General features: G+C 42.0%; 1 protein-coding gene across 2 annotated transcripts in view; it reads right to left on the bottom strand.

Moving 5' to 3' along the window:
- LOC147207175 (SH3 and multiple ankyrin repeat domains protein 2-like) overlaps positions 1-26,754 on the bottom strand; it is a 172,139-nt gene that overhangs the window by 112,830 nt on the left and 32,555 nt on the right. For both annotated transcript variants that reach the window (XM_086106237.1, XM_086106238.1), the window contains exons 6-9: positions 24,672-24,839; positions 20,950-21,066; positions 16,826-16,903; positions 1,575-1,641 (exon numbers count right to left, since the gene is read on the bottom strand). In XM_086106237.1, the coding sequence (XP_085962363.1) occupies positions 1,575-1,641; positions 16,826-16,903; positions 20,950-21,066; positions 24,672-24,839 (430 nt within the window). The remainder of the gene's footprint in view (positions 1-1,574; positions 1,642-16,825; positions 16,904-20,949; positions 21,067-24,671; positions 24,840-26,754) is intronic.

Genomic DNA, 26,754 nt, shown 5'->3' with positions numbered 1-26,754 from the left:
CAGTCTCATTTTCACAACAAGTATTAAATAAAATAAAATAAAATAGAGCAGGTAAATCTTTAACTTCCAGTGGCGCGTGACCTGCGTCACCGGAGGTTATTAGCGCTCAGCAGTCTGCAATTGCAGCTTGTGATCGGAGCTGTTGCGCTATATCTTTTATCATTATAATTATTCTCGTTCAGAGTTTGTTTCGTGCACAATTCACCCAGGGCACGGGCAAAGAATCGGAATCTAGAGGGCTGAGGGAAGCACTTTAAAATGGTACGTGTGAGCTACGATATTTAACAGGCTGCAAAAGTGCGTCGCATGCCTCCGTGTCAGGCTGTCGCTCATCATGACGTGCGTGTGTATGTGCGTGCGCGTTTGCTGTAACGGGTCGATCGCGGGAGGTTGGTTGATCGAAAAGTCGATCTTCGGTCCAAAAAGTTTGGGCACCCCTATATTAGCGTACGCTTCTCCCAAAATACAATTTTTGCGTGTTTGGCAGATTCTATGCTGGGCGGTTAGTAGATCAGCTTCCACATTTGTCTGCGTGAGCAATCAAGTTTGCACAAATTTTTGCACGCCCAAAATTTCAGTCAGTCAGGTCGTCTGTTTCCTGAATAATTGAATCAGTACATCAACTGAAATACATTTGGTGTGTTAATTATCATATCATGGAAAAAGTGATGGATTCAGCCACAAAAAGCATGACGCAGAGGAAACAGAGGGGTCGTCATTACACTTCCATTGCTTTAAAACGCAGAGAGGTTCAATGGTTCAATTAGCATGTCGAAAACAAAACAATGATTAAAACTGTGTGAATGAGTCTCCTTTGCCTTAAATTCCAAATTTGCTACAGAGACATTCTCACTTGAGATTACAAAATACAAATCAAGCAGTAAAACGCAGACATGGAGTGAAATTGCTGTGGTTTACTCAATATATTTAAAAATCAAGATTAGTTTGTGCATGTTTGTGTTGGTTGTGGTTTTATGTCCCACACAAAGATATGACTTTCAATATAATGAATGACTCCACACTCGAGTCGTACCACTTCTGAAAAATTCCATCCAATTTCCAACTTTGAAATCCCTTATCAACAGCACAGAAAAAAAAAAATCTGACATCTTCATCCCAAATGCTGCACACCATGCACGAAACTGAACATCATGTTGTATAACACCCCGTAGACTCACCCAAATTGAAATAGATGTAAGAACCTTTTAATCCATTTCCCAGTTTCATCACATCCATCGTGCAGACACCCCCCCACTAAGACCTGAGGAAAGCAACCAATCAAATTCGTCCATGGCCCATCGAGGATTCCTAAGCATTGGTCTTTTCTCTCAACCTAATCGGACTGGGATTGTCTTGGTGTAAACAAAAACTTTCATCCTCTTGCTTCTCCTAATCCCATCGTGGGGATTAAACTGGAAGGTTGTTTAAAAAGATCGTGGCATGGAGGATTTGTAATGTATCCCAGCGGGGATTCAGAAATACACACTGGTGGCTGAGAACGAATACAGTCGGCAAGGGATGGAAAGCTAAATTCAGTCAAGGGGGGTTGAACCTATATTTGTCTCCTTACTCACCTATATCGGTCTCTTTGTGGTTCTTGATCAGCTCAGCAAGATCAAAGTTCCCAGCAATAATTGCAACCTGAAGAGAGAAACGGAACAGCTCTAATATAAAAAGGATACGATGTCATAAACACTCACCAAAACTGCTGTGCAATCACTTGACAGCTAAAGATTATTGGGAAGGTTGCATTCATTTTCACCAACAGCTGGGTATTACACACGTGTCAACAGATTTAACAAGAAATAAAGGAGCTGTGCGTATTCCACGTAATCTCTGTCACGTTGCCAATCATTGAAGTTGAATGCAATAAAATTAAAGTATTCTTTCCCCCTCCTTTAGTGTAAGAGTCAGGGATTCCTCTGACTTCTAATCTTCATGGTTTTAACCATCTGTGGCCAGGAATCTGATAATCTGTGACACACACACACACGAAGATACGCACATGATACTGTGTGCAGTCTTCATGAACATGCAAGTCACATGTTCATATGTCTGTGTGTGTGTGTGTGCGGGGGGGGGCTGCTTTTAAGCTTTCTGTTGCCTCATCACAACAGATGACTGGCATTGCTTTTACAACTATTGTCACCGAAGTAGAAAGCAACAGACAAAATTACCATTTGTGTTCTGGGTATTATGAAAAGTACCATAGGGCTTTTTTTCAATCATCTTTAGTTACTTCAAAATCAAAACATGTTCTGAGATAACTATCTGTCAGAGATTTTCTCGGACAAAGTTAAAGAAATGACTCGGCACACAGGAAAATTGTCTTCAATATCGGCGGAAGCAGATCTCTGAGAGCGAACGACGGTTAGTTGCTCCGCGATCACACTCCAGCTCCCTTCCCGCCAATTCAGACTTTTATTGTAACATACAAGGAAAACACTGCCCCCGATATTTGCATACCGCACCCACGGTCCGGCCCCTCGGTAGTGATTGGTTACCTGTTTTAAACATTGAACCACCAGTACGTTGGCGCCTTTTCTGGCTGGTCTACATCGAATTAGCATGTTGTAGACTTTGCGGATGGCCAATGTCGTCTGGGCGCGACGGGTGTTCTCAACTCGTCTTTTGTTGTTCAACCGCTGTCCCCGAATTATTCATTCCCCTTTTGTGACCGAGTTTCGCCCTCTCCCCCGTGATCGCCCACCTGTATTGACGTGCTAATTGTGGACTTCAACAGCCCTCTGGCTTTGTGCACAGGAATTTGGGGGTGCTGGATATGCACCCAAACGTTTAGATGTGTCCAGATTAAATGAAACTTTAAACATGATACAATTTTGCTCATAGATTCCTCTAACACTATCGCAAACAACAGGCCTTGTAAGTAACGATGGTTTCCTTGTTTCGTAAATGATATTGGCTAAATTAAAGTGGATGGTGTGAGATACTGCATATGTTTTGTTTCTGTCCACTAGAGGACAGTAAAGGGATTTCTTTCTTTCTTAGACGGCCGGAGAGGTTTTTCCTCTCAATGACCCACATCTCCTGTTGACATGCACCTGGTGCTTACGGTGGCTTCAGCAGGCACACTGATATGGGACGTTACAGGACCTTTCATATCCACTGATGTGGCATACACAGTGTTCATGGGCGCACACACACACACACACACACACACACACACACACACACACACACACACACACACACACACACACACACACACACACACACACACACACACACACACACACACACACACACCTCAAGGGAGGCCCAGCAGCATTATATAAGCATGCATGCTCTCAATTCTGCAGAATATATCAGGAAGGAGAGAGCGATGGAGAGCAAGTGAATAATAAATCTGCAGTACGATGCCCCCTTCCTCCACAGTTGACCTTTTCTTCGAAAAACATTGAATTTCTCAGAACAGGCACTTGGGGGTGGGGGGGGGATCTCTTTTGATTACTGTATACAAGTAGGGAACTTCATTTTATGGAATATCATTTATAGCTCAAATCGCCTAGTAGTCAATACAAAGGCATAGTTTAAAGTGAAATGACAGTTCATTGTGCCAAATATATCAAGTCCCTATTTAGACAATTAAATGACTCCTGGGGGGTTGACAGGGAAGGGTCTTTCTATGTGAATGTTGGCTGCATTGCCAATACGTGTCTTCCATTTTTACATCGTGTGGGCATGCGTGACAAAACACTGCAGGCTCTTCTCGAGGGAATGCACGATGGCCGCGCACGCTCGGTGGACGGACTCAAGTAACACATCGGGATGAAGTGACGTAGTGATACATGAATTCGTCAACTTAACTTTGACCTCATTCTTGATTTAATGATGACTCCAAGTGTGTGAAACGTGAAGCAACATCTCACTGGACTAGTCAATGCCTGATAAGCAGCCCCGCCTGGATAACCGAGTTTTTCACCCTCTCTCTTGGCCTGTCAATATTGAATATTTTTAGAATTAATTGTTCTTTGAATTATTCTCTTGATTACACTGGAGGACAAGATGAAAAACATTTTCTGTTGTGTTCGATTTTTTTTTCTAGTACGTCAAGTTTTTTTTCTCCTCCGCTTACCCTTCAGATTGGCAAAATTCCACTGATCAGCTCTTGTAAGATTACACTAAGAAGAGTTGATTATGTTTGGACTCATCTATAAAGCTACGTGGCAACTTGTTCCTGCAGTCACAATTGAGATAGTGCGGAGAGTAGTGTGAGCAGTTGGTAGGTCAGTACTATCAATACCTGCAATAGAAAGCTAACATGAATAGGAATTAAGAGGATGAGTGCTGGCTTTACTCTTAACCTTGACTGCGTGGGCATACCGTTGTAAGCTCTATTTCATTTTATGCTTTTTGTTGTAGTTTTCAAAGCTTTTATTTTTCCTTTAAATTCTGATAGGCCCTTGACCTCTGTAAGCTCCTGGGCTGCAGTCCATGTCAGCCCGTTGGTTAAGGCGCGCCTGTGTGCAGGCTTTCCCTGTCAGATAGGTTAAAAAACTCAGTCATTTGGGAAGGGCTCAGCGTTGAGCCGCTGCTCCTGCATGAGGAGCCAGAAGTGGAAGCGACTTGGACTTTGCACCATCTTTGCTACCTCAGATGAGTCAAGTCAAGTCAAGTCAACTGTATTGATAGAGCACTTTCAAACAGCCATCGCTGCATGCAAAGTGCTGTATGATGAGGGGAAGGAAATGGATGGGAGCTGAAAATTACTGCAGCCTAAAATGTAACAATTTTTAGCATAACATTCTGTAGTCTTTTTATTATAATTGTTGTTGTTGTACAAGATATACACGTTAAATACCATATTTTACAAAAAGCATTCAATTTTCCCAAAAGCCGAGAGTGTGCCCTATAATCCGATGCGCCTATTATATGGTGTCACGGTCTCTTTATATTCCCTGTTGAATTGTTTCCCTGTTAGTGTGTTCCTACGCCATCTAGTGGTGCTTATTAGCAGGAACCAATTGTAACCTAAAAAGGTTCTGCCCGACACTAATTAATACGTGCATTTGCCAACCCACACTCAAACGGAGAACTACTTTGTGAGCTCTGTGCAGCCATAATGAAACGAAGATAATACCACAAGCATCGTTAACTACTGACTAAATGAAGGAAGAAGGAGACAAGCAAGACTTATACAACATTTTAGCCCCTTATGGATGTGAGCCCATGAGATTTGTCTGCCTTATTGTTGAATAACATGTCTTCATCACTTTTGTCTTTCATTTATTGTACTGTATTTATACAGTATGTTTCATGTCCGTGTTTGTAACCAGTTCTCATGTGTTTGTTACAGCTGCAGCGTTGTGAAGTCTATTTAAAATAAAGCTGTACTGTGTTGTATTGTACAGTATTCCCTTTGGCGTAGCTCCATCTGGTGGATCCATAACGCAACCACAGCTACAATTGTAGCTTCTATTCTATGCACCTTATAATGCAGTGTGCCTTATATATTAAAACTGTTTTAAAATAGGCCATTCATTGAAGGTATGCTTTGTCATCTGAGGCGCCTTATGGTGCAGAAAATACGGTATTTGAAGCACAATAGTCTAGGCAGCAGGTTGAGGCGGACTTTTTAATTGTATGTTGCATCACTGAAGTTACTGCCTATCCATCATATATGAAGTTTCAAAACAAAGTATTGCTTTTTTGGGGGGGTTCGTTTTTTTTGTGAGCTGCCTTATAAAACATGTCTGTAGATGTGTTTGGTTATGTGCCTGCTGCATGTGTTAAATGCAAACATCGAAAGCTCGACACACTAATTCTAGTGTAATTAGGTGGCTGGCTGATAAGGGGTGAAAATACAGCTGAAGCTTTTGCTTTCTTTTGAGGGGCTTGGCTGAGCTTCACACTCCCTTTTTTGTTTTAAAGTAAAAGTCAGATGCTGAAATCATCTCAGGTTTGAGCACAAGCAGTATGCATACACAAGCTCCTCCTGTGGTCAATCCAGTCACATTAGCATCCCCCCAACAGTGGGAGTGGGGTGAGCTGTGGCTCACTTTCATTTTGCATGAGACAAGTGCCCTGTAATATTTTAGCCTTGTTACAGGCCAAAGTATGTCACAAATGTGTTTAAGACACCTGAAAATTGTATTATTTTATGGGGGGAAATGGCACAATATAGAACCTTTATATTCCATGTAGGGTACCGGTAATTATAAATGATGACGCATGACAAAAACAAGATTAAAAAAAATCTACAAAAGCAACGGGAAACACAGTCACAATGTATTCTTCATTATCATCGCACCACCCACCATCAGCACCACTACTGCCAACACCATCATCACCGCCCTCACATTGATTCTTTTCTTGTTCCAGCTGGTTGCCATGGAGACATATGATTGTGTATAACTGAAGTAAATGTTGTGTTGGGGGAGGGAAGGAGGAGCAGGACGAGAGTGGGGCACTTGCAGCTGAGTTGAACACCGGAAATGAGTCTGCTCAACCAGGGAGGTGGGAGCATTCCTGCTCACAGGAACCAATCAAGAGTCCAAACGGGGAGTAAGCACCTGATGGTATAATTAATCAATTATGGCAATTAACATGCAGGGGGGTTCCTTTGAATTCCAACCATGAGATGGTAAATCACGATTGAAAGGTATCATCCGTCCTTACGCATTTCAAATAAGAAGTCAACTTTTGTTTGTCTTGCACAATAAACAATATAGTTAAAGATGGCTGCTAAATGTTGGGATAAAAAGATTTTGGTTCAGGTTTCTCGTTCTCTTTGTTATTCAGTTCAGTTCTCATTTTGCCGTTATACACAGCACAACAGATTGGAACAAAAATTTTTTGTGACTTTTAGAATTTCAGCGTTCAACACCCCAAAAAAAGCCAATCCTACTTAGGAATCAATTATGAATCATTAATATCTGAAATGTTAACAAGAATCCATAATTTTTAAAATGATTTCTTTTCAGTCGTCCCTGACACAGTGGCCATCAAAGCCGTCTTTTGCCACCTTTTTGATAGCTCTCTGTCCATTGGACAAGGTAAAGATGTGGACATGCGGGATTCAAGCTGATCGTGGAACGCAGAATGAGAGTTGGACCGCTGCCATCCAAGACCAGATTGTGATGTTTAACACCTGAGATTCAATGCCCATGTGCAAAAAGCAATTATTTCTGATATGCTGATGTCGGTTCACAATTGATCATCGGCAATGGCTGCGACCACTCGCACTAAAGCACGTGAGGTCCTGCTTCTGCAAATTGGGTCTGAAAGAGACATGCAATATATATGACAGCTTTACTGCTCTGCCTCTGATGCACCAATTTACAGGGACTGTAAACTGCAACTACCTTGTATGGGCTTGTATGGGAAACTGTGACCAGTTTCAGTTGCTGTCATCAATTTTGTCTTCAGTATCTTCAATACATTGTGACATCATGAGAGGTTCGCCAGGGAAAAAGGAGTCAGTCTTCTTGGATCAAAGTTTCAGAAAAACCAAGTTTCTTTTTCTTCCTTTTACAAGTGTCAGGAAAAAAAGGTTCATTTCTGTATCAAAACAGATTTGCGAAAATGTAAAGGTTGCAACTAAAGTCTGTTCTCAGAATTCAAAAACAACTTTCCTCCACGTTGCGTGGGCTACTCCTCGTGGCTCTTTCCAGTCGTTTTCCTTCCTCTTCTCACGCTCCCTCTGCTCTTTTATGTCCTTTCTTTTATACCAAGCCTGCTTTCATGAAATGGCTTTAGCAGCAACACCTGTTGGGGTTGTGAGGCATGCTGGGAAACCTAGAGTTCGTATTGTCAGCCAATTTGGCGTGCGCCACAGGCTTCTGAAACGCAATGTAACGCCCTTCCCTGACATGTTCCCGTGTGATGCCACAACACGATCTCTCAGTTTGAGAACGGGTCTCAGGTTGAGAGGAATATCTGTCTTCCAAAAGTCTTCACTTGCTTGCACAGTATGTTTCCTTTAGCATTAACAACTGCACTATGATCAATGTCCTAGCAGTGCCTTTGGTCCTAGGATAATTGTGGCAGATTTAAGGCAGGATGGTGACCTGTGTCAGGGAGGAATTGAAAATGTATGCTAGCTGGTCTCAGCACAGGCCCTGAGCACCCTCCCAATAACGCCGTCAGGCCAGAGTGCTTTCTTGGGGTTTCACCGGCTGTATCTGCAGTGTCAGTAGTTGGTGGCTGGATGCTGACTGTGGCCTGGGGTGGTGTGGCTGCAGACTGCTGGGTTGGAACCTCGAAGTGGCCAAGAATGAGTTCAGCTGCTCAGCGACTAAACAATTATACCATGTATCCTGGGTGCATTTGCCTGTCCTCTTAACCCTTTCAGGGACACCGGTTACTACAGTGGACAGCTTATCAGGTTACAGGTTAACATTATTTCTGCATGAAAGAGTTAAAATGTTTATCAGTCACACCTGCCTGGGGTTGTCATCTGACATGTGGTTCTCAATCCACCGCTTGCAGTCAGATTTTTTTTTTCAAAAGAGGGTTCTATAACTCATTCATTCCCAAGTGGGTATTTTGATGTCTTTTAGGTTTTTTTCACGTGGGACGCTAAAGGAAGGTTTAAAAATGACTGAAAGAATTCTTCGGGATTCACGGCAACATTGGTTCTCAGAGCAGAAGGTGATCTCCTAGGCTCAGAGGAGTGACTTGACTGGGTGGTTCATCCAGGGTTTCTTGTTTCTTAACAATTGGATGTATTTCTCCAAAGTATTGATCTCCACGGAGAACTGTGAAGCCAGGTCTCATGTTCAAGGTCACTTCATTCTCAGTCTCTGAGAAACAGTCCAGTAATGACAGGAGTGTGTCCGTGGGCCCCAAAACAATGGTTTCAGGTCACAGTTTGTGTTTTCATTCTCATTGAGGCTACCTGCAGGGGTGAAAAAGGCCTATAAAGGTCATCTAGCTGATCGAAATGTGGTTAGCTGTGACGCTTGTATGCAAGTTTGTATAAACGAGTCCTGGATGAGATATATATATTTTTAATACATTAATTCAAACGTTTTGTTGTGGTTGATTTAAAAAATAATAAATTCAAGTTTTTTTCCCCTTATGTTTGTGCTACCTCGTCGCAACTATATTTCTGAAGTTGCCTTACCCTATTTCTGTAACAGTGTTCATGAGAAAATCAGCATAGGGTTCGAGGGCATGATCAGCATACCTCATGGTTAGAACAAAATGGGATTTAAATTTTTGGGGCGGGGGATGAAAAATATCTGAGATTTTATTTTTGGCAATACCACCTAGCCCGAGTATAAGCATGATCAGATGTTAGTTTCGCCTGTAATGGCACACCTTACATGCTGATCAATTTTAAGATGGGCATACTTTCAACTTGCTTGATTAAAGTTACTTGCTGTGTGTCACTGTCATGCATTTATGGATCATTCCAAAATCGGAGGTTATTTTACGTCCCACCCAAAAAATGTACATTTACTTGTCCTAAGACCAAAGTGTGAAGGTTTTACCCAAAATTGGCCTCCAATTCTGGAATGACCTTTAGAGTGTCAAACAATAGCAAGAGAACTTTGCTAGTGTTAGCATTGTCTGTTATGCAAACAGTAGTTGTAAGGACAGCTGTTAGCCCTCGGGACATGAAGAAGGTTAAATATAATTAATGTTAGGGGCAGTCAACTTCACTGCTCTATCATGGTGGTAAGAGTGTGAGTTCGAGTAGTCACGAATAACGTGTTTTTGGCTTGAAGAGGAGGCAGAGCTGCTTGCAGCAAATGCTAGCATGCTTTTATTTTGAAGGCCTCTACAGGATGTTTAGACCAATGATGCCCAAGTGTTGCCAACTGATGGGGAGGGTCATTTTTGCCTACGGTTACGAATAAGAGCGAACAATGTGGAATATGCATTGCAATCTGTTTGGCCTGATGGCTGCACTGCCTTGTCTGGAACCTGCAAAATCAGCCATGTTTCTGGTATGATAAAAACAGTCCTGAGCTTAGCGATTTCTTTTCATGAGCAGATGATTCGTGTTCATTGTGTATGTCATCGAAGCGAGAAAGAAAGTTGGAAAGTGGCTCACGAGGAGATTTTAATGAATAGAATGGTGAATTAAATGAGGTCCATGAGAGGATCAAAAAGGAAAGATGGAAGAGATGACAACTCAAACATAACAAAAAGTGGAGTTGTACAAGAATGTTTTCGCACCCTAAATGCCCTTTATGAATGAGAAATGGGTATATGACAGATAAATCTTTATGCAATACATTTTTTTGTTGTCAAGAATAAAGAACTGGCTGCTGTACACACACATAAACACCCACACACAACACCCACACACACACACACACACACACACACACACACACACACACACACACACACACACACAAATATTCAGACGGTACACTGACACATGAGATTATCAAACGGTATGGCCACACACCCACGCAGTGTAATTAGGAGCACAAACATCAGCACAACGAAAGCGTGCCTCAGTCAGCTGTGCCTGAACTCCCGCGTTAATAATGTGGCTCCTAATGATGTTGCTTGAAAGCGGTTGTCAAATGTGCAACGTGCCCACTCTCTTTAAGGAGGATTAGACCTGATGATTATACCACTAAAGAGCTACCATTGACGAGTCAGGAGTCCTTAGCAGTATTCTGCCTATGGAAACACGCCGTAGCGTAAGGTACCCGGAGTAATGCAATGAGCAATCCCCTATTTCACATGAGCGTGATTGTACACAATCTTGGATTGAGAAAATGTTGTTGCCGTAGCATTAACAAAACCAAACACAAATTATCATGGAATGCCCATCTGAAAATGGAATTACCATATTTTCTGCACCATAAAGCGCTTCAGATTACAAGGCATACCTTCAATGAATGGCCGATTTCAAAAATGTTTTCATATAAGGCTGCACTGCATTATATGGCACAGAATAGAATAATGGCTGTGGTTGTGTAATGCATCCATGAGATGGAGCTACGCTAAAGGGAAATATCCTTAGAAGTCTTGCTTGTCTCTTTCTTTCTTTGTTTAGTCCAGGGTTTCTCAAATAGGGGGGGGGGGGGGCGCGAGGCTCCGTCAAGGGGGGCGCGTTTGGCCTCGGGGAACATGCTTTTTAATTTTTTTTACTGTCCTAGAATAAAGTGCAGTTGCACCTCCACTACATTAGGGGCAGTGGCACTCTCATTGGCAGAGTTTGCGCAGGGAGCATTCGAAGGGCGGAAATATGACGAAGCGTATGTCGCGCTTGGCTTCAATGTGACTTCGGTGGCAGACGAGGAAAGATCGGTGTGCTTACTGTGTCTAAAAATGTTGGAAGAGGACAGCATGAAGCCAAATAAATTAAGGCGTCACTTAAAGACATGACACCCCAATCATGCTGATAAGCTGCTAGAGTTTTTTTCAGCGAAAACGTGCCGAATATTGCCAACAATCATGCCGCTTTGTGACTGCTTCTTCAGTAAACTAAAATACAGGTCCCGGCTACACATTGAGCAGGAGCCGAGAGGTGCTGTGTCCTGCTTCAAACCTCGCTTCGAAAAGCTGTGCATTGCAAAACGTGCTCATTGTAGCCATTAATCCAGACATCATCTTTGATTTAAAAAAAAACATAACACAAATACATTTATATATTTTTGTTTTGCTGGTTAAAGTTTTTTTAAAATATTGTACTCCTGAGATAATGTTGGTGATTAGTTTGAATGCATTATTAGTTATTGATTTGATGTAATTTTATTTTTCAGTATCGTATAGTTTGACATGGTCAGTCAAATATTTATTGTTAAATTAAGGATTTAATGTTATTTTAGAATTTCAGATGCACTTTAAATTTTTTCTGTTCCAGTTACTAAAGCTATTCTTTGTTGTAAGTTGGTCCATAAAGTTGGTCTATATTTCTTTCTTTTTTTATTCTCTTATAGGTTAATAAGCATACCGTGTTATGCAAAGGTGTACTTATAACAATTTTATAGACAAATGATACTATTTATAGTTGTGGGGGGGCGCAAGATTTTTCCTCTTCCTAGGGGGGGCATGACAGAAAATAATTGAGAACCACTGGTTTAGTCAGTAGATAACTATGCTTTTGGTCTTATCTTCGTTTCATAATGGCTGCACAGAGCTCACAAAGTAGTTTTCTGTTTGAGCGTGTGTTGGCGAATGCACGTGTTAATTAGCGTCGGGCAGAACCCTTTTATGTTACCATTGGTTTTTGCTAATAATCACCACTCGATGGCACAGGAACACTAACAGGGAAACAACTCAATATGAAAAAAGTTTCAACTCAATGGGGAATACAAAGAGACCGTGACACTGTGCATAAGGCGCATGGATGATAGGGCGCACGGTCGGCTTTTAGGGCGTTTGATTGACTTTAGGTGCACCTTGTAGTGCGGAAAATACGGTCCTTAAAACAGTTCAGGGACAGACTACACTGGGTGTTTACTCTGGGTGCATTCGGAAATGCACTCTGTGCATTTCATGTCATGGCGAAGCAGCCATGAGCTGTCTTGTCACAAATTTCGCCTCTTCTTATGAGCCGAATGAAGCAAATGCCACAGGATCTCTTTGTAGGGTTGAGGTTGACTGCCACACTGAAGGGAAAATTGCAGAGTTTGTAGTTTGTTTGTTGTTTTGTGACACCAAACCCGGAACCTTTCTGGCACATTTCATATATTTCTTGGATTAGCTTCTTTGCTATCTGAAAATTTTATTTTCATAAAATAAGTTTTAGGGCGGCCCGGTGGTCCAGTGGTTAGCGCGTTCTCCGGGTACTCCAGTTTCCTCCCACATTCCAAGACAAGCATGGCAGGCTGATTGCACACTTTGAATTGTCCCTAGGTGTGAGTGTGAGCGCGACTGGTTGTTCATTTCTGTGTGCCCTGCGATTGGCTGGCAACCGGTTCAGGGTGTTCCCCGCCTACTGCCCGAAGACAGCTGGGATAGGCTTCAGCACCCCCCGCGACCCTTGTGAGGATAAGCGGATTGGAAAATGGACGGATGGATAAATACATTTTAATTCCGTTTGCTTGTCAAATGTTTGTGTAAATTTGTCTTCATCTGAGTGGATTAAAAGTTTATTAGTCATCACATTATTCAATACTGATGCTGCCCATGTAAAAAACAACAACGGCAACATCCATCCATCCATTTTCCGATCCGCTTTATCCTCACAAGGGTCGGGGAGGTGGGGGGGGGGGGGGGGTGTTGGAGCCTATCCCAGCTGTCTTCGGGCAGTAGGCAGGGGACACCCTGAACTGGTTGCTAGCCAATCGCAGGGCACGCAGAAACGAAGAACCAGTCGCGCCCACACTCACTCCTCGGGACAATTCAGAGTGTTCGATCAGCCTGCCATGCAAGTTTTGGAATGTGGGAGGAAACCGGAGTACCCGGAGAAAACCCACGCAGGCCCGGGGAAAAGAATGAAAACTCCACACAGGAAGGCCGGAGCTGGGATCGAACCCACGACCTCTGCACTGTGAGGTCGACGTGCTAACCCAACAGCAACAACAAATATTATTTTTGTCCTCAAGCAGCGGTTGACACTCTGTCAATGGGTTCTATTAACAATGGTCAAATTTATGTCTGTCTCATTGTTTTTTATTTCTCTCATAAAAGTTCAAGAAATCTTGTTCAGCCTACTCTTTGGATTGGACTGCCATTAAATTCGAGCAATTATCTTTTGATATTCTTTCATACTATGGCCCCAAACTTTAAATCATCAATAAAATGGGGATTTTGATTAATGGTCTTAGTTCGAGTCTTCTGACTTGCCTCCCATGGCTCCTGGTCGAACGATGAGTGATAGCTTTGTCCCCAAGCACCACTGATTGGTTTCCATCTATCCATTCATATACTTACGTATTAATTGGAGCAAACCTTAGCATCTTTACTAGTTCTGTAGAACCTTCTTACGTTTTCTCCAGTGACCAACTGCAATGTTCAAAATCTCCTCGGATGCCAGCCACTCAGAACACAGGCACAAATCAGCTTTTGGCTTTACGTGTAGGTGGAGAGTGCAACCATGATAAAGATAGTAAGTGCCAAAGAGCGCTATTTTCCTCTTGAAAACAAGTGAGTCCACAGCATGTCTAGTGGCTGCTTGTCGTTGTGTTGGGTTCACTGTCAGTAGGAGAGCTTCTGTTTGGGCCTCTCGTGTTTGAGCTTTTACAGATTTTGCCCTGATTTTTTTGCTGAGAACTAGCGGCTCTCATGTAAACCTGTTTTCTGTCTGTGATAACGATGCCCTGCTTAACTGCAAATACATGTTAATGGCTGGTCAGCAATTGTATTTCTTTCTCTTGCTAACAGTTAAAGATGCTAAATTACCCAACATTGTATTTTAATATTGCCTAATCTTGCACAAGGAGTTGCCAAGCCTTGTGTGTGGCTTCACAAGAATAATTTAAGAAAACGTTTATAGCCTTTTTCTGCCCTAATTTTGTCAGAGCACAAACCCGTGACTGTTATTATTGTTCTATTTTATTCCTCCCGTTTTTTGACTTGTTACTCTTTCCACATTTTTCAACCGATTCTTACCGTTTCCATTCTTACCAACCTCACTCTACCCAACCTCGCCGGCTGTGCTTGGATTTTTCTCATTCCAAAAGTTTTCCCAAAATTCAACATTTTTCAACCAAAAAGATCCCAATTCATTCATCATTTGACATTTACATCTTTCTAATATGACATTCAAAACCATAAGCAAACATGCCAAAAATTCCCACTTAACAAAAATGACACATTTTCGCCATTAAAATACCCACAAGAAAATTTCTAAATTCTAAATTTTTTGTTTTTACTCCTAATTTCTACGGCTTTGACCGATTCAAAGTGTTCCAACTTTAAACTGTTCATTTTAACACTCCCTCTCATTTTCCATGCGTCCGAGCATTCACACAAACTCTCTGGGCCTTCTTTGGACCACAGCAAGCAACAACAGATATTCACACTAGAGGGTGATATTTTTTCATTAATCCCACAGGTCCCAGGAATCGCAAAGGATGGGAGTCAATTTTGACTTTAATCAAGGGTTTGGGACGGTACAGGATAAAAAGTTCACAGGCGCAGATGAGAGTGGGATTATCCAGGAGGGGGGAAAAAACTCAGACAGATAGACAGCCATTATTAATTCAGATGACCTACAAAATGGGAGCGGTACAGGAGTGGGAGTTGGTTTCACTGGGAGTGAGATGGGACATGATTGTTTTTTTGTTTTTTTTTGTGTGTCTTCGGGACTGGTAGAAGCTGGGATTTTTTTCTGAGGGAGTGGGATGGGACAGAGATGAAAGTCCACTCCTATGTCACCCTCTAATTCACATGGTGGCTCGACCAGTATTTCACCTGTCCGAAATGGTTACATGTCACTGGTACGCATTTTGGCCTGAAATGTTCCCACACCTTCAGCATTTTCTGTCTTTTTTGAGGAATTTTCCTTTCCCACTCCATCAACCACTTGGGCCAAATCAACATTTCAATTTTCTGTATGAGGCGAATACAGGTTGTGTTTTTTTTTTAATGTAGTTTGCTCTGTATATATTTGATGTGTGCTGAGGGGAGGAAATCGGTGCATGTGAAATTTCACATGCGCGCAGTTTAGAGAGAACATTGGCCACAAGACATGATTATTCTACTCCGTACCACAATGACATAAAAACAGGAGTTCAGAACATTCTGATATGTACCACCATTCCTCTAGCAAAGCCAACGATGGAATGTAAATAAAGTACTTTGTCGAGGCTAGTTAAATTGGCACAGTGGCAAATATGGTTAGCACATCAGCAAGCATCCTAGCATTACTTGAGCTGTGTTTCCATTTACTATCACTAAACTGCTCTTGTTGACAGGTTAAATAAAGAGCAAATGAATTGGAATATTGCACATACAGCACATTTGACAATAAAGTTGTACTTGGTACTTGACTTGATACTTGATTTTGTTCATTGTGAATTACAACTATACCCTAGTCTCCACGAATCATCACTTTTATTATGGCTAAATTGTGTTATCGTGACTCCTTTCCACAATGTTGTATGCCTTAAATGTGTTAAGTTTCAGACAGGTGCGATTTGTCATGGGTGACGCAGCGTTTCTGCAAAACTAGCCAGAAATAACAACAATTCATTGATACCAGCAATCTTCAGGAGTTGCTGAATGAAATAGGCCTCAAGTCTGAAGAGCAAATGGCTTGGAGTCACTCCATGTGACAAGTTGGGCATGCACGGCAATTGGTACTCAAAGGGGTCTAGGAGTATCCATGCAGACCCCTTCGCGAGCTCAATTAACCAAGCTCGGTGCTAACTCTTAACCGGCAGTCCACCATATTATTATGTGAAGAAACTGCTTCGCTGGGATACTTGCTCGTGTTTTATATTATACTTTTTTATGGTAATACAGTATTACAATTGTTTTCTTTACTGACATTTTCTCATCATATGAAGTTATTTTTTCAATCACATTTGCTGTTTGAAATTCTTTTTAGTGTGGGCCCCTATTATAGAGTTAAATGTTAGTCGAATATTGTAAAATAATTTTTTTATTTTTACTAATAGATCATTGAGCTAAAACTTGAGATGTTGAAGCTGACAAAACATATTTTTAAGCCATAAAATATCTCAGTGAATAAAGTTAAAGACGCATGACTTCCCACAAAATGTCATTGAAACGTAACACATCTTATCCAGTTTTACCGAGAGAGACATTTGCAATCCCTTGTGAGCAGCTGACCTTGACCATATTGTACTGTTTCCATGGAAACAACGTGAAATCTACCCTAAATGCTTTCCCTATGTGGTGAAAGCCAAAATCAATTTGTTTTAATGATTAATATACAACGGGGGAAGACTTTTTCAGTTTCTCTTATTTTTAACCGTACCTGAAAAGGACTCTGGCTGTTGTAGTTCCTCACTTCTTTATCAGCGCCACGAACAAGCAGCACTTTGGCACAGTTATCCTGGGGAGAAAGAAGGCATATTTTAAGAAAGAAGAAAAGGGACAACCCATGACAACACAGAGGCTCTTCACTTCTCCTACTTTGGTCAGGAGAAAGGTCACTTGTCTTCCCGTGAAATGAGAAGAATTGTCCAAAGCAAAAGAAGTCAGTCGAGCAGGAACTGTTTAATATCATCCCATCCCTGGCGTAGGGAGAGGAGAGACAACAGAACATCTACCACCTATGTCAGGAATGCAGCCTTGCTGGCTGTTATGTGTGTTTCTATTCCTCCACTCCAATGATGGAGAGAGGGAGGACGAGAGAAATCGAGAGAGAAGAGCGAGGGAGAAGAACAGAGAGATGGAGACTGCTGAGGGGCTCGAATCTGCTGCACAAATCGCCCACAAAGTGCTCAACCACGCATGGACTGTGCGCGCGCACACACACACACACACAAAGACTTTTTTTAGATCCATAACAAGCTATTGAGGGTTAGAAAATGGCTCATACTGACACAGACTCCTATGCAGATATTGATACATACCAAATGTGAGCATTAAATCATATCACGGATACAATTTTGTAAGTGTTACACCAACGCTGGTGTTGTTTTTATTTACACATTTAATATCACAGTATTAGATGACTTGGCAGCATATCTCGAGTGTATTTTTTTCATAGAACATGATGCTGCAAGGAGAAACGTAATACTATTTTTCCATGGATACAAAACCACCATATCACAAGCATCTTCAGCCATTCCTTAAATTCAACGCTGCATCTGAACTTGTGTTTTTACAAGTTACCGTATTTTCCGCACCATAAGGCGCTTCGGAGTGTAAGGCGCACCTTCAATGAATGGCAATGAATATTTTATAAATGGGAGGGGAAAAAGCTTATTATTCGGCTGCAAACTGAGGAAGGAGGTTGATTCTCGGGTCGGTCGCTGTCTTCCAGCTCAGAATTGTCATCTGGTTGCGGGGTCTCGAAAATGGAAGCGTGATGTGTATAGGCACGACAAAGTTCCTCGACAGAGTAGCCGTAGTATGGCTTTTGATTGACAGTTGATGGCAGAGTGGTGGGTGGGTTCAGCGTATTCAGCATGTGAGAGCAGAGACAATTTTGATTTTACACGATTTTGAAGCTCTACTTAATACATTTGCTGATATTTTTAATCATCCAAATTTGACAGGGTGTGCGAAATTTAAAAGACGTTTACTCTTGCTTCAGCAGGACTAAGCAGAGTTACCAAAGTCATTATTTGGAAAAAAAAGAATGCAAAACAAATTCAATTAACAACAGTCCAGTTCCCTCGATTTAATCTCTCCAGACTATCACGATTTGGATGACTGAGAATTTACATAGACAAAAAAAACACAAATTTTAACCAGGATTTTTTAAAAATTGACATTCATACAGGTAATTCAAATGAAAGAGGCAATATGCACATCACTTTTAAAAAGACTACATTGACGCAGTCACATGATGTTAGTGGATTCTGACAACAGAAGTGAAGCTGAAGCTTGGAGGGTGGGGGGCATGGTTATGGCTTTTTAGCAAACGTGAATTTCGTGTTCCAGTCCTTACTGTCCATACACTGTAATCATAACCAAAGTCTTTTCAGTCACATGCTTTCCTGCCACCCAAGCAAAGTTACTTACGTCCGAATCACCGCATTCATTGTGACTTAGACTGGTTCAAACACCTACCATGTTCAAAGACATTACTCAAACATTGTGTCTGAGGTGATGGTTTCCTTTATTAATAACTTCCACTACTAATTGTCTGTTCATAATACGCAATTCAACTAACTTCCACCTGGAGGAAATCGAACCAGCAGACGTGGTCAAAAGTGAAAGAAACCACAGAGTCTACCCATTAAACAAACACAAACGTGCGCCCGCATGCACAATTGCACAATTGTACGGATGCACACACACACACACACACAGAAACAGTTTTAACATTATGTCTTAAGCATTCATTCATTTTCCGAACCGCTTTATCCTCACTAGGGTCACGGGGGGGTTTGCTGGAGCCTACCCCATCTGTCTTCGGGCAGTAGGCGGGGGACACCCTGAACCGGTCGCCAGCCAATCGCAGGGCACACAGAGACGAACAACCATCCACGCTCACAATCATACCTAGGGACAATTTAGAGTGTTCAATCAGCCTGCCATGCAAGTTTTGGAATGTGGGAGGAAACCGGAGTACCCGGAGAAAACCCACGCAAGCACGGGGAGAACATGAAAACTCCATAAAGGAAAGCTAGAGGTGGAATTGAACCCGGTACCTCTGCACTGTGAAGTCGACGTGCTAACCACTCGACTGCCAGGCCATGTCTTAAGCAGTGGATGATAATAGTCTGAATCAATTTGTGAATCTTTGCACAGCTCTCAAAAGTAACGAGCCAAAGAGGTGTCAAGAGTAGTGCATTCATTGGACTTTACATTGATCTGATTGGCTGGATTGGATGCCAGATATTTGGAATTTTAAGCAAAATCAGTGACTGGTTGTAATGTCATAATTTGCTGATCACTCAATTATGTCATTGATCGGCAAAATATGACATGACAGGAAACGCAATCTGGTTCACACCAGGGACATTTTGTGGGAATAGTTTGAAATAACTTTGGATTTGTTTTTTTTGGGGGGGGGGGGGGGGGTAACACTCCACCCCAATGCCATTTTCCCTGTTTTCAGTAGAATCTTTAGGGTTTAATTTTTCCATTTTTATTTCTCAATGTCTTTCAATGGACATTTTTTAGACACAAACTTTGCCTATTCATGCGCCCCCAACAGCGGGAGTCGACTGTACATTAAGTAAACAAAAAAAGTTTAAATAAATTAAAGTTTTAAAAAATTGGATGGATTGGTCCATCCCCCCCAACACCCCTAACTTGCTGATCAAAATGTAATATTTAAGTAAGGTACAGTTATTTCTACTGTAGCTGTATCTTATATACAGTAAATATTCCCATCCCCGGAATTCTACGGAAAGGAATATCCTTCACCCGGAATAAAAACCTATGCATTAACATTTTGACTACGATATTACGTGTTACCGGAAGTTGCGTAAGCGGAAATTCCCCTACCCGTAACCCGGATGGAGGTGTAATGCCGCGGGAGCTTAAATACACGCAACGCCCACCCGATGCGATGGAAAAGACAACGCTGAAACAAGTTTTCACTTCGCGTTTTTCGATCATCAGATTCTAAACGACGACGTGAAAGTGAGTTTTTATTGCCGTGCGTTTTACTGTAATTGCGAAAGATTTTAACTTTATTCACTTACGTCGTGTAGATCATCGCATCGAAACGTAGAAGAACTGTAACAACTGGAGCGGAGCGAGTGAAATGCATCCGTTTGAGCGAGGCTGGACACAAAGTTAGAAAGATCCAGCAGACACTTGGAGTCGGAAAGACGCAAATCTACAAAACTTTAAACAACAAGGCATCAATTCAACTCCTGATGACAAGCCACCATCCAGCAAGGAAGCAATGCAAATAGCAACAAAAATCCTTCAGTATGCACAAGAATTACCAGACATCGGTGATCAACGGGACAGTTACTTGCAACTAGCAAGAAAGCCGTATGACACGCAGGCAAACATTGTCATAAACCAAAGAATGCATCCAACAAAACAATCCAAAATACATATTTTTTTCCCAAGACAGAAAAAAAAATAAACATTAAAATACTGTACGTATTTTACTGTTGTGATTTTTTTTTGGATACACCTGTATTGCAGTTTTTGTTATATAAACAGTTTTTGGACAGTATATTTTTGTATTTTATTGATTGTGTTGTTACACGTGCATTTTGTCAACATACTTGCAGGTTCATAAAGGACATGTACCATGCTCATTTCCCAAATGAGGAATTTCTGTTATCAGGACAAATTGGACAGCGCAAACACGAGTCCGTACTAGAGAATATTTACTGTATTTCCAATAATGGTCCTTCCCATTTCTTGGACACATGTCTAACTGGATAATTGACACCTAGCTATATGTCGATCTTTACATTCACAATAGTGAAGAAACTTTGTGCCCACTATACTCACCTGGTTATAGAGAGCACAGATGTGTAGGGCAGAGTTTCCTGAGGCGTTCTGAGCACTCATGTCTGCTCCGTAGAACAGAAGATGTTCCAGGTGTTGCACATGTCCATGTCGGCAAGCCTGACAACACAAGGATTGCAGCGCATATCAACATATAAAATCCAACTTTTATTTCTACCAGCGCAGGTGTTGCAGTACCGGCCATTTACACTAGATGTCAGTGTGCTGCAAATGAGCTGCGAACCAGAATAACAGGAAACCATGCTCAGTTTCAACCCAGCCACGACAAGAAAAATCATGAAAGTGAGCAGTAGATTAAAGTCATTAAATACAGTGAAAAAATACGATAAATGCATCAATCATAAAAAAAAGGATTCAAGTGTAAAAGCAACTGCATTTATTGAGCAGATCACCAGAAATGTGCCTCAAGCAAGAGAATCACATTCTGTTTCACCCAAATACATATAGAGTGAACTACAGCAGTATCAAAGAGAGTGGTGTTTGTCATATTTAAAATGTTATCAAAGTTGGTCAGGCCACCACTTTAATGTAAACCATCCATCCATCAATTTTCTGATCCACTTTATCCTCACAAGGGTCGCAGGGTAATGTAAAACATGCCAACATATATTACAGTAAAAAAAAAACAAATCTCAATGATTTCAAGTGATCCCTCATCAAACAATAGCTTACTGGAGCTCTTGCTGTTAGAATGTGAAGTTATGATTTCCCGAATGATGCAGAAATGACTTTGATGACATGTAATTTTACATATTTCCACATGCAATATTTTCCGAGTGAGTAACACCAGAAAAAAACTAGAATGTCGAGGTACAGTTATTTCCAAGAACATGTATAATTACATTTGATATTTTACATCCTTTGTGCGTTTTTAAAATACATTTTATTATATAAAGTACTTTGGTCAGTCATAACTGAAAAAAAATCACTATCAATATGACATATTTGTGGATACAACTTGTAGTTTCCACAATAACAACAAATATTGAAATATAGACTCCGGAGTCTCCACAAGATTGTAGCGCTGTGTAACTATGACATATGGGTGAACAGACAGTTTCTCTCCCCACCATTTAATTTTCTTTCTTTTTTTTTCCTTAAAATTGTTCTGTGTTACAGTTATGTGCATGGTTCACCAAAGGTTTGAAGAAATCATGGTATTTTTGCACAATCCTACCAAGGACCAAAGAAATAGGGAGTAAAAACAATGGCTACGTATTTGGCCTTAGAATTGTAACAGTTCTTCTCCAACACATTAACCTGGCTGGACTGCCTTATACTCAAAGGTCGAATACACACGATTTCTTTTTAACTTAAATGATTATTTATCTTTGATGGACCCAATATACAAAGATTTAAAAAAAAAGTTTTGGTCGTGTGTGTGTCTGTGTGTGTTTGTGTCTGTGTGCGTGTGTGTGGTGCTCAGGTAATCTCAACAGTCAACACAGCTCACCAAACACATGATGATTCTCATCCACCACCGGTCAAGCATCCAGTTCCCGAGAGAGAGCTCTCGTGTGATCACACATGATTTGATAAAAATACAAAGACAACCAGGCTCTTCTGGGTATGCACCTATAGTTGGAGGACCGGAGCTGGTGGTAATGTCGGCAAGGTAATACTTCGTTTGGAAGGTATTTCATGCTGTCTGGGGAGCGCACGTTTATCCAAAAACGACCAAATACAGCTGGGAAAGCCTCCAGCACTCCCATGCCCGAGTGAGGCAAGATAAACTCAGCTTCGAAACGAAGCTTCATGAAGCACAGTAGCTTTCCACCCAATTGTTTTGCTCATGATTCATGACTGGCGATTCATTTGCTCTATGGCGCATCAAGTGATCAATAAGACCAAACAATAAAATCTAGAGCAGGGGTCACCAACTTCGGTTCTCAAGGGCCACTATCCTGCATATTTGAGATGTTTCCTTTCTCCAACACACTGGATTCAAATGATCAGCTCATCAGCAAGCTTTGCAGAAACCCGATCTGATCGTGATCATTTGAATCAGGTGTGTTGGATGGAAACATCTAAAACATGCAGGATAAGGGCCTCGAGGACCAGAGTAGGTGACGCCTGAAATACCGTGCAAATATGACGTAAGTAAGAAATACATCATAAGTACAATGTTTATAAATATAAATAAGTATGAGTTGAAAACTGACAAAATTTCGCGAGGTATAATGATACGCACAAATCGAGCCCTCGTCTTCATCGGTCACATGACTTTTTGGGAAACGACAATCGCGCCGAATCGGGGCTTCATTTGGACCGCCCACTCTTGCTCGAAACACACTCCAAAGCATCAGTATGTCTCATAATGTCACTAAAAAGCGTTTCAGAAAATGGATGGATAAACATCGAGTAGGATATGACTGTGTTTTATTTACTGACGATTTCACGTCATAGTTTGCAGAGTCAAATAGCTCAGGGGTACTCGGCTTGTAAATACTGAAAGTTCCATGTTATGTACTATATGCATGCAGAAACAATGAAAAAAAAAATCACTGTGGTCTGTAAACACAGGGAACTGTACAACACAGTTGTCGCCCACAAAGCAGCACTCTTGGAGAATGATGAGAGAGGAAATTGGCATGTCTGGTAAGAATATTTACTTGGGATCACATCAATCCCGTTGTAATCCCAAATATTTCATGAGAGGGATGGGGGGTTGGCCTTTAAAAAAAAAGAAGTTTTTCATGTGGGTGCGTGTTATTTTTGTGATTTGTGTTCGCGTACACGACACCCAGTCTAGCGTCCACAAAAAAATACTTGTTTCCATTTTTTTTTAAAGAAACGAGTAGGTCACCTTTAACTTACATCGCCCGTGACCTGCATGACAAGAAGTAAACAGAAGTCACATATAGCTTGCAGCTAATGATCAGAGCCGTGCAGAAATTTTGGGGGTTTATTCTCATCTGAAGCTGGTTTGTTTGATCTGCAATGTAACAATGGTCGTGGCAAATAAAGGCAATCTGGTGCAGCATTTTAAAATGGATCGGGATGTTTCCTGCAAAAAGAGCACAATGTCTCGTGATTCGAAGAAAAGAAGAAAAAGTGTTGTGAGGTTTTGTACTGCCGGCTGGTCTGCGATGTTGACACTTAACGAGTCGATGTCGGGAGCTTCCCTGTCAGTTTTTGCACAACCACCAGCCTACTGACTGACTAGTGACGTTCATGCAATCTTTTTCTCTGTCATATCGGAGAAGGTGGAAATCTTCCTATTCTCTGTTGCGGCATGACATGAATGAAGCGGCAACATTTGTACTCTCAAGATTAAAACTCCCACAAGGTGAAATTGTCATTTCGCCTTTGCTGTGAATGTAGCATAAGAACATACTTGCAGGAATTATTCTTTCTATTGTATAAGCAGCCAAAAAGCTGATATTTGTGTCTAAACCGTGACAGATTTGGAAAGGCAAAGGATTTGGAAGTGAGATATGAGCAGTCTGATAAAACTGATGGTCTACACACACACACACACACACACACACACAGACAATGTGGAGACGCTTATAGTGTTGTCATAGCTGCAGGGCGTCTTGCTCAGCATGTCTTTTATCTTCTCTAGTGGGTAGCAGCTGCCACACTGTGTGTCCGCGTATTGACCAAAAGCAAGCTACTCCATATAACTAAGCAGTTCAAATTGCCTCTGTGAAAATGAGTGCAGCTGCTGAATGAATGACGTGGGGCGCTTGTGGGTATACCTGGTGAATTTCATGCCAGCCATTTTCATCCTGGCAGCATACAGAGGCGCGATGGTTTAAAAGGAGCTCGCCGCAACCTGGGTCTCCTCCCACAACCACGCTGTGATACAGAGGAGTCAGACCACGACTGTCCTTGTAGTCTGGAGATGCTCCCAGCTCCAACAGTGTCTGCAAAATGAGTACATATGAGGGTGTGAGTGGCAAGTCCAAAACAAATAGGACAGAAAAAAAGGGTCCCTGAATTATTGAACAAGCTCCGTCACCCATTCCAGTTTCTGACTGAGTCAAAACGTGGTCAGTTGGTTTTCTAAGTGCAAACATTGTGCCAACCATGTAGCGTGGACCAGAAAAATATACATGTGAGCTTCTCTTTCGACTGTACATTGTACATAGTACAGACAAAAGAAATCAAGCATGATGTCAAGCCTCACAAACTGCAATAAAGCTACAAATCTTGCAGTCACAGCAACCTAGAAGATAGTCGCCTCACAGATGTTTTTTCTTCATCATTTAACATATGGTTGTGTAGCTTCTTGTTTTTAGCCGCATCATTTCTGCCCTCGTTCGATGAACATATGGGCAGTCCTGTCCACTTTGATGTTTGAATGACAATGACAGGGGAAGGACAATGATGGTGCTGTGCCAGTGGATCGAGAAATTGCACAAACCATGAAAATTACAGGGGAACATGCAGTCTCGGTCATGGCTGCCTGGTCAAAACACTGGACAGCTTAAGTGCCACTGAGTCGCCATCACCAGAAAAAAAATGTGTATGATTGCAAAGTTTTACAGGAGTGACAGTAACTGATTGAAACACTTACTGTAATAGGAATAGTTAACAAATGCTAAAAAGGACTCCCTTTCCTCACATCCATATTCGATCGCTTGTGTCATACCGTATTAGCCCGAATATAAGACGGTGTTTTTTGCATTGAAATAAGACTGAAAAAGTGCGGGTCGTCTTATATTCGGGGTCCAGACATTATACCCATTCACGACGCTAGATGGCGCCAGAAATCATTGAAGCGAATGTTGAACTTGACTCCCCAGGCCAAAGTGAACCCCTGCCACGAAGAATAAAAAGAAAAATAGCGGTAGCACGAAGAAGAAAAATAAAAAATAGCGATCAGAAGTAAATGAGAAGAAAATAATAGAAGAGATAACAGAAAATGGAGAAACGTCGTGACAATCTGGAGAAAAGTGGGTCGAAGATCGGCCAGGTTAACCGGCAGCTGAGGAGCAGTTTGTCATGATTCGGTTTAGGGACCAACAGGTGGCACTGTAGGGCTCCCCCGGCAGCTGCACACCTGTTGGTCATAGGTAATTAGGGCCTTAAAAGGACTCCCAGCGCGAACACTCAGTGTCGGGTCATTGTTTGCTCTTGCTACTGTCATGTCTGTTTGTTTGCTGTTCCTTTGCTGCTGTCATGTTTGTTCTAGTAGCGTTTTGGTTATTGAGTTTTTGTTTAAGTCATGGTTTTTGTTTGTTACTTTGGACTTTGTTTAGGATTTAGTTTTCTGTGTTTTAAATACAATTCTTCAAATACACCCTGCTCCTCCCTCCTGCCTGCTTTTTGGGGTCCACCACCACCATGCTACGTGACAGAATGACCCGACCACCTGGACCCCGCAGGTACTAAGGACTGGTCCCTATTCCACCATGTGCCCGGCGGAGCGCGTCTGCGGCCGACACCCCTTTCCCTTTCAGGCAGCGCTGGTGATGCGGCTGTCCTGTTTTCGTCTCATCAAGCCGCGTCTACGGTGGGCCGAGCCTCGTCCGCGTCCACGTTGAGCCGAGGCTCGTCACGTGTCTGTTTGAGCTGAGTCACATTCACGTCGACGACGAGCCGTGCCACGTCCACGCCCACGTCAGGCCGAGTCCCTGTTCACGTCCGGCTGTTCCATGTCCCCCGTTACGTCGAGCTCAGGCCACGCCCAGCCAAAGGATTGCCGTTGCTTATTGTTCCTGTATTTCGTCGAGGCGAAGGTCGCCGTCGCTTTTGTTCCTGTTCTCCGGCGAGGCAAGGGTTGCCGTCGCTTTTAGTTCCTGTTCCCCGGCGAGGCAAGGGTTGCCGTCGCTTTTA

Source organism: Hippocampus guttulatus, chromosome 3, assembly GCF_054856545.1.
Source record: "Hippocampus guttulatus isolate MCC_2025c chromosome 3, RoL_Hgut_1.0, whole genome shotgun sequence".
Lineage (NCBI taxonomy): Eukaryota > Metazoa > Chordata > Actinopteri > Syngnathiformes > Syngnathidae > Hippocampus > Hippocampus guttulatus.
The sequence above is the reverse complement of the archived record's forward strand: the minus strand, read 5'-3'. Positions and strand labels throughout refer to the sequence as shown.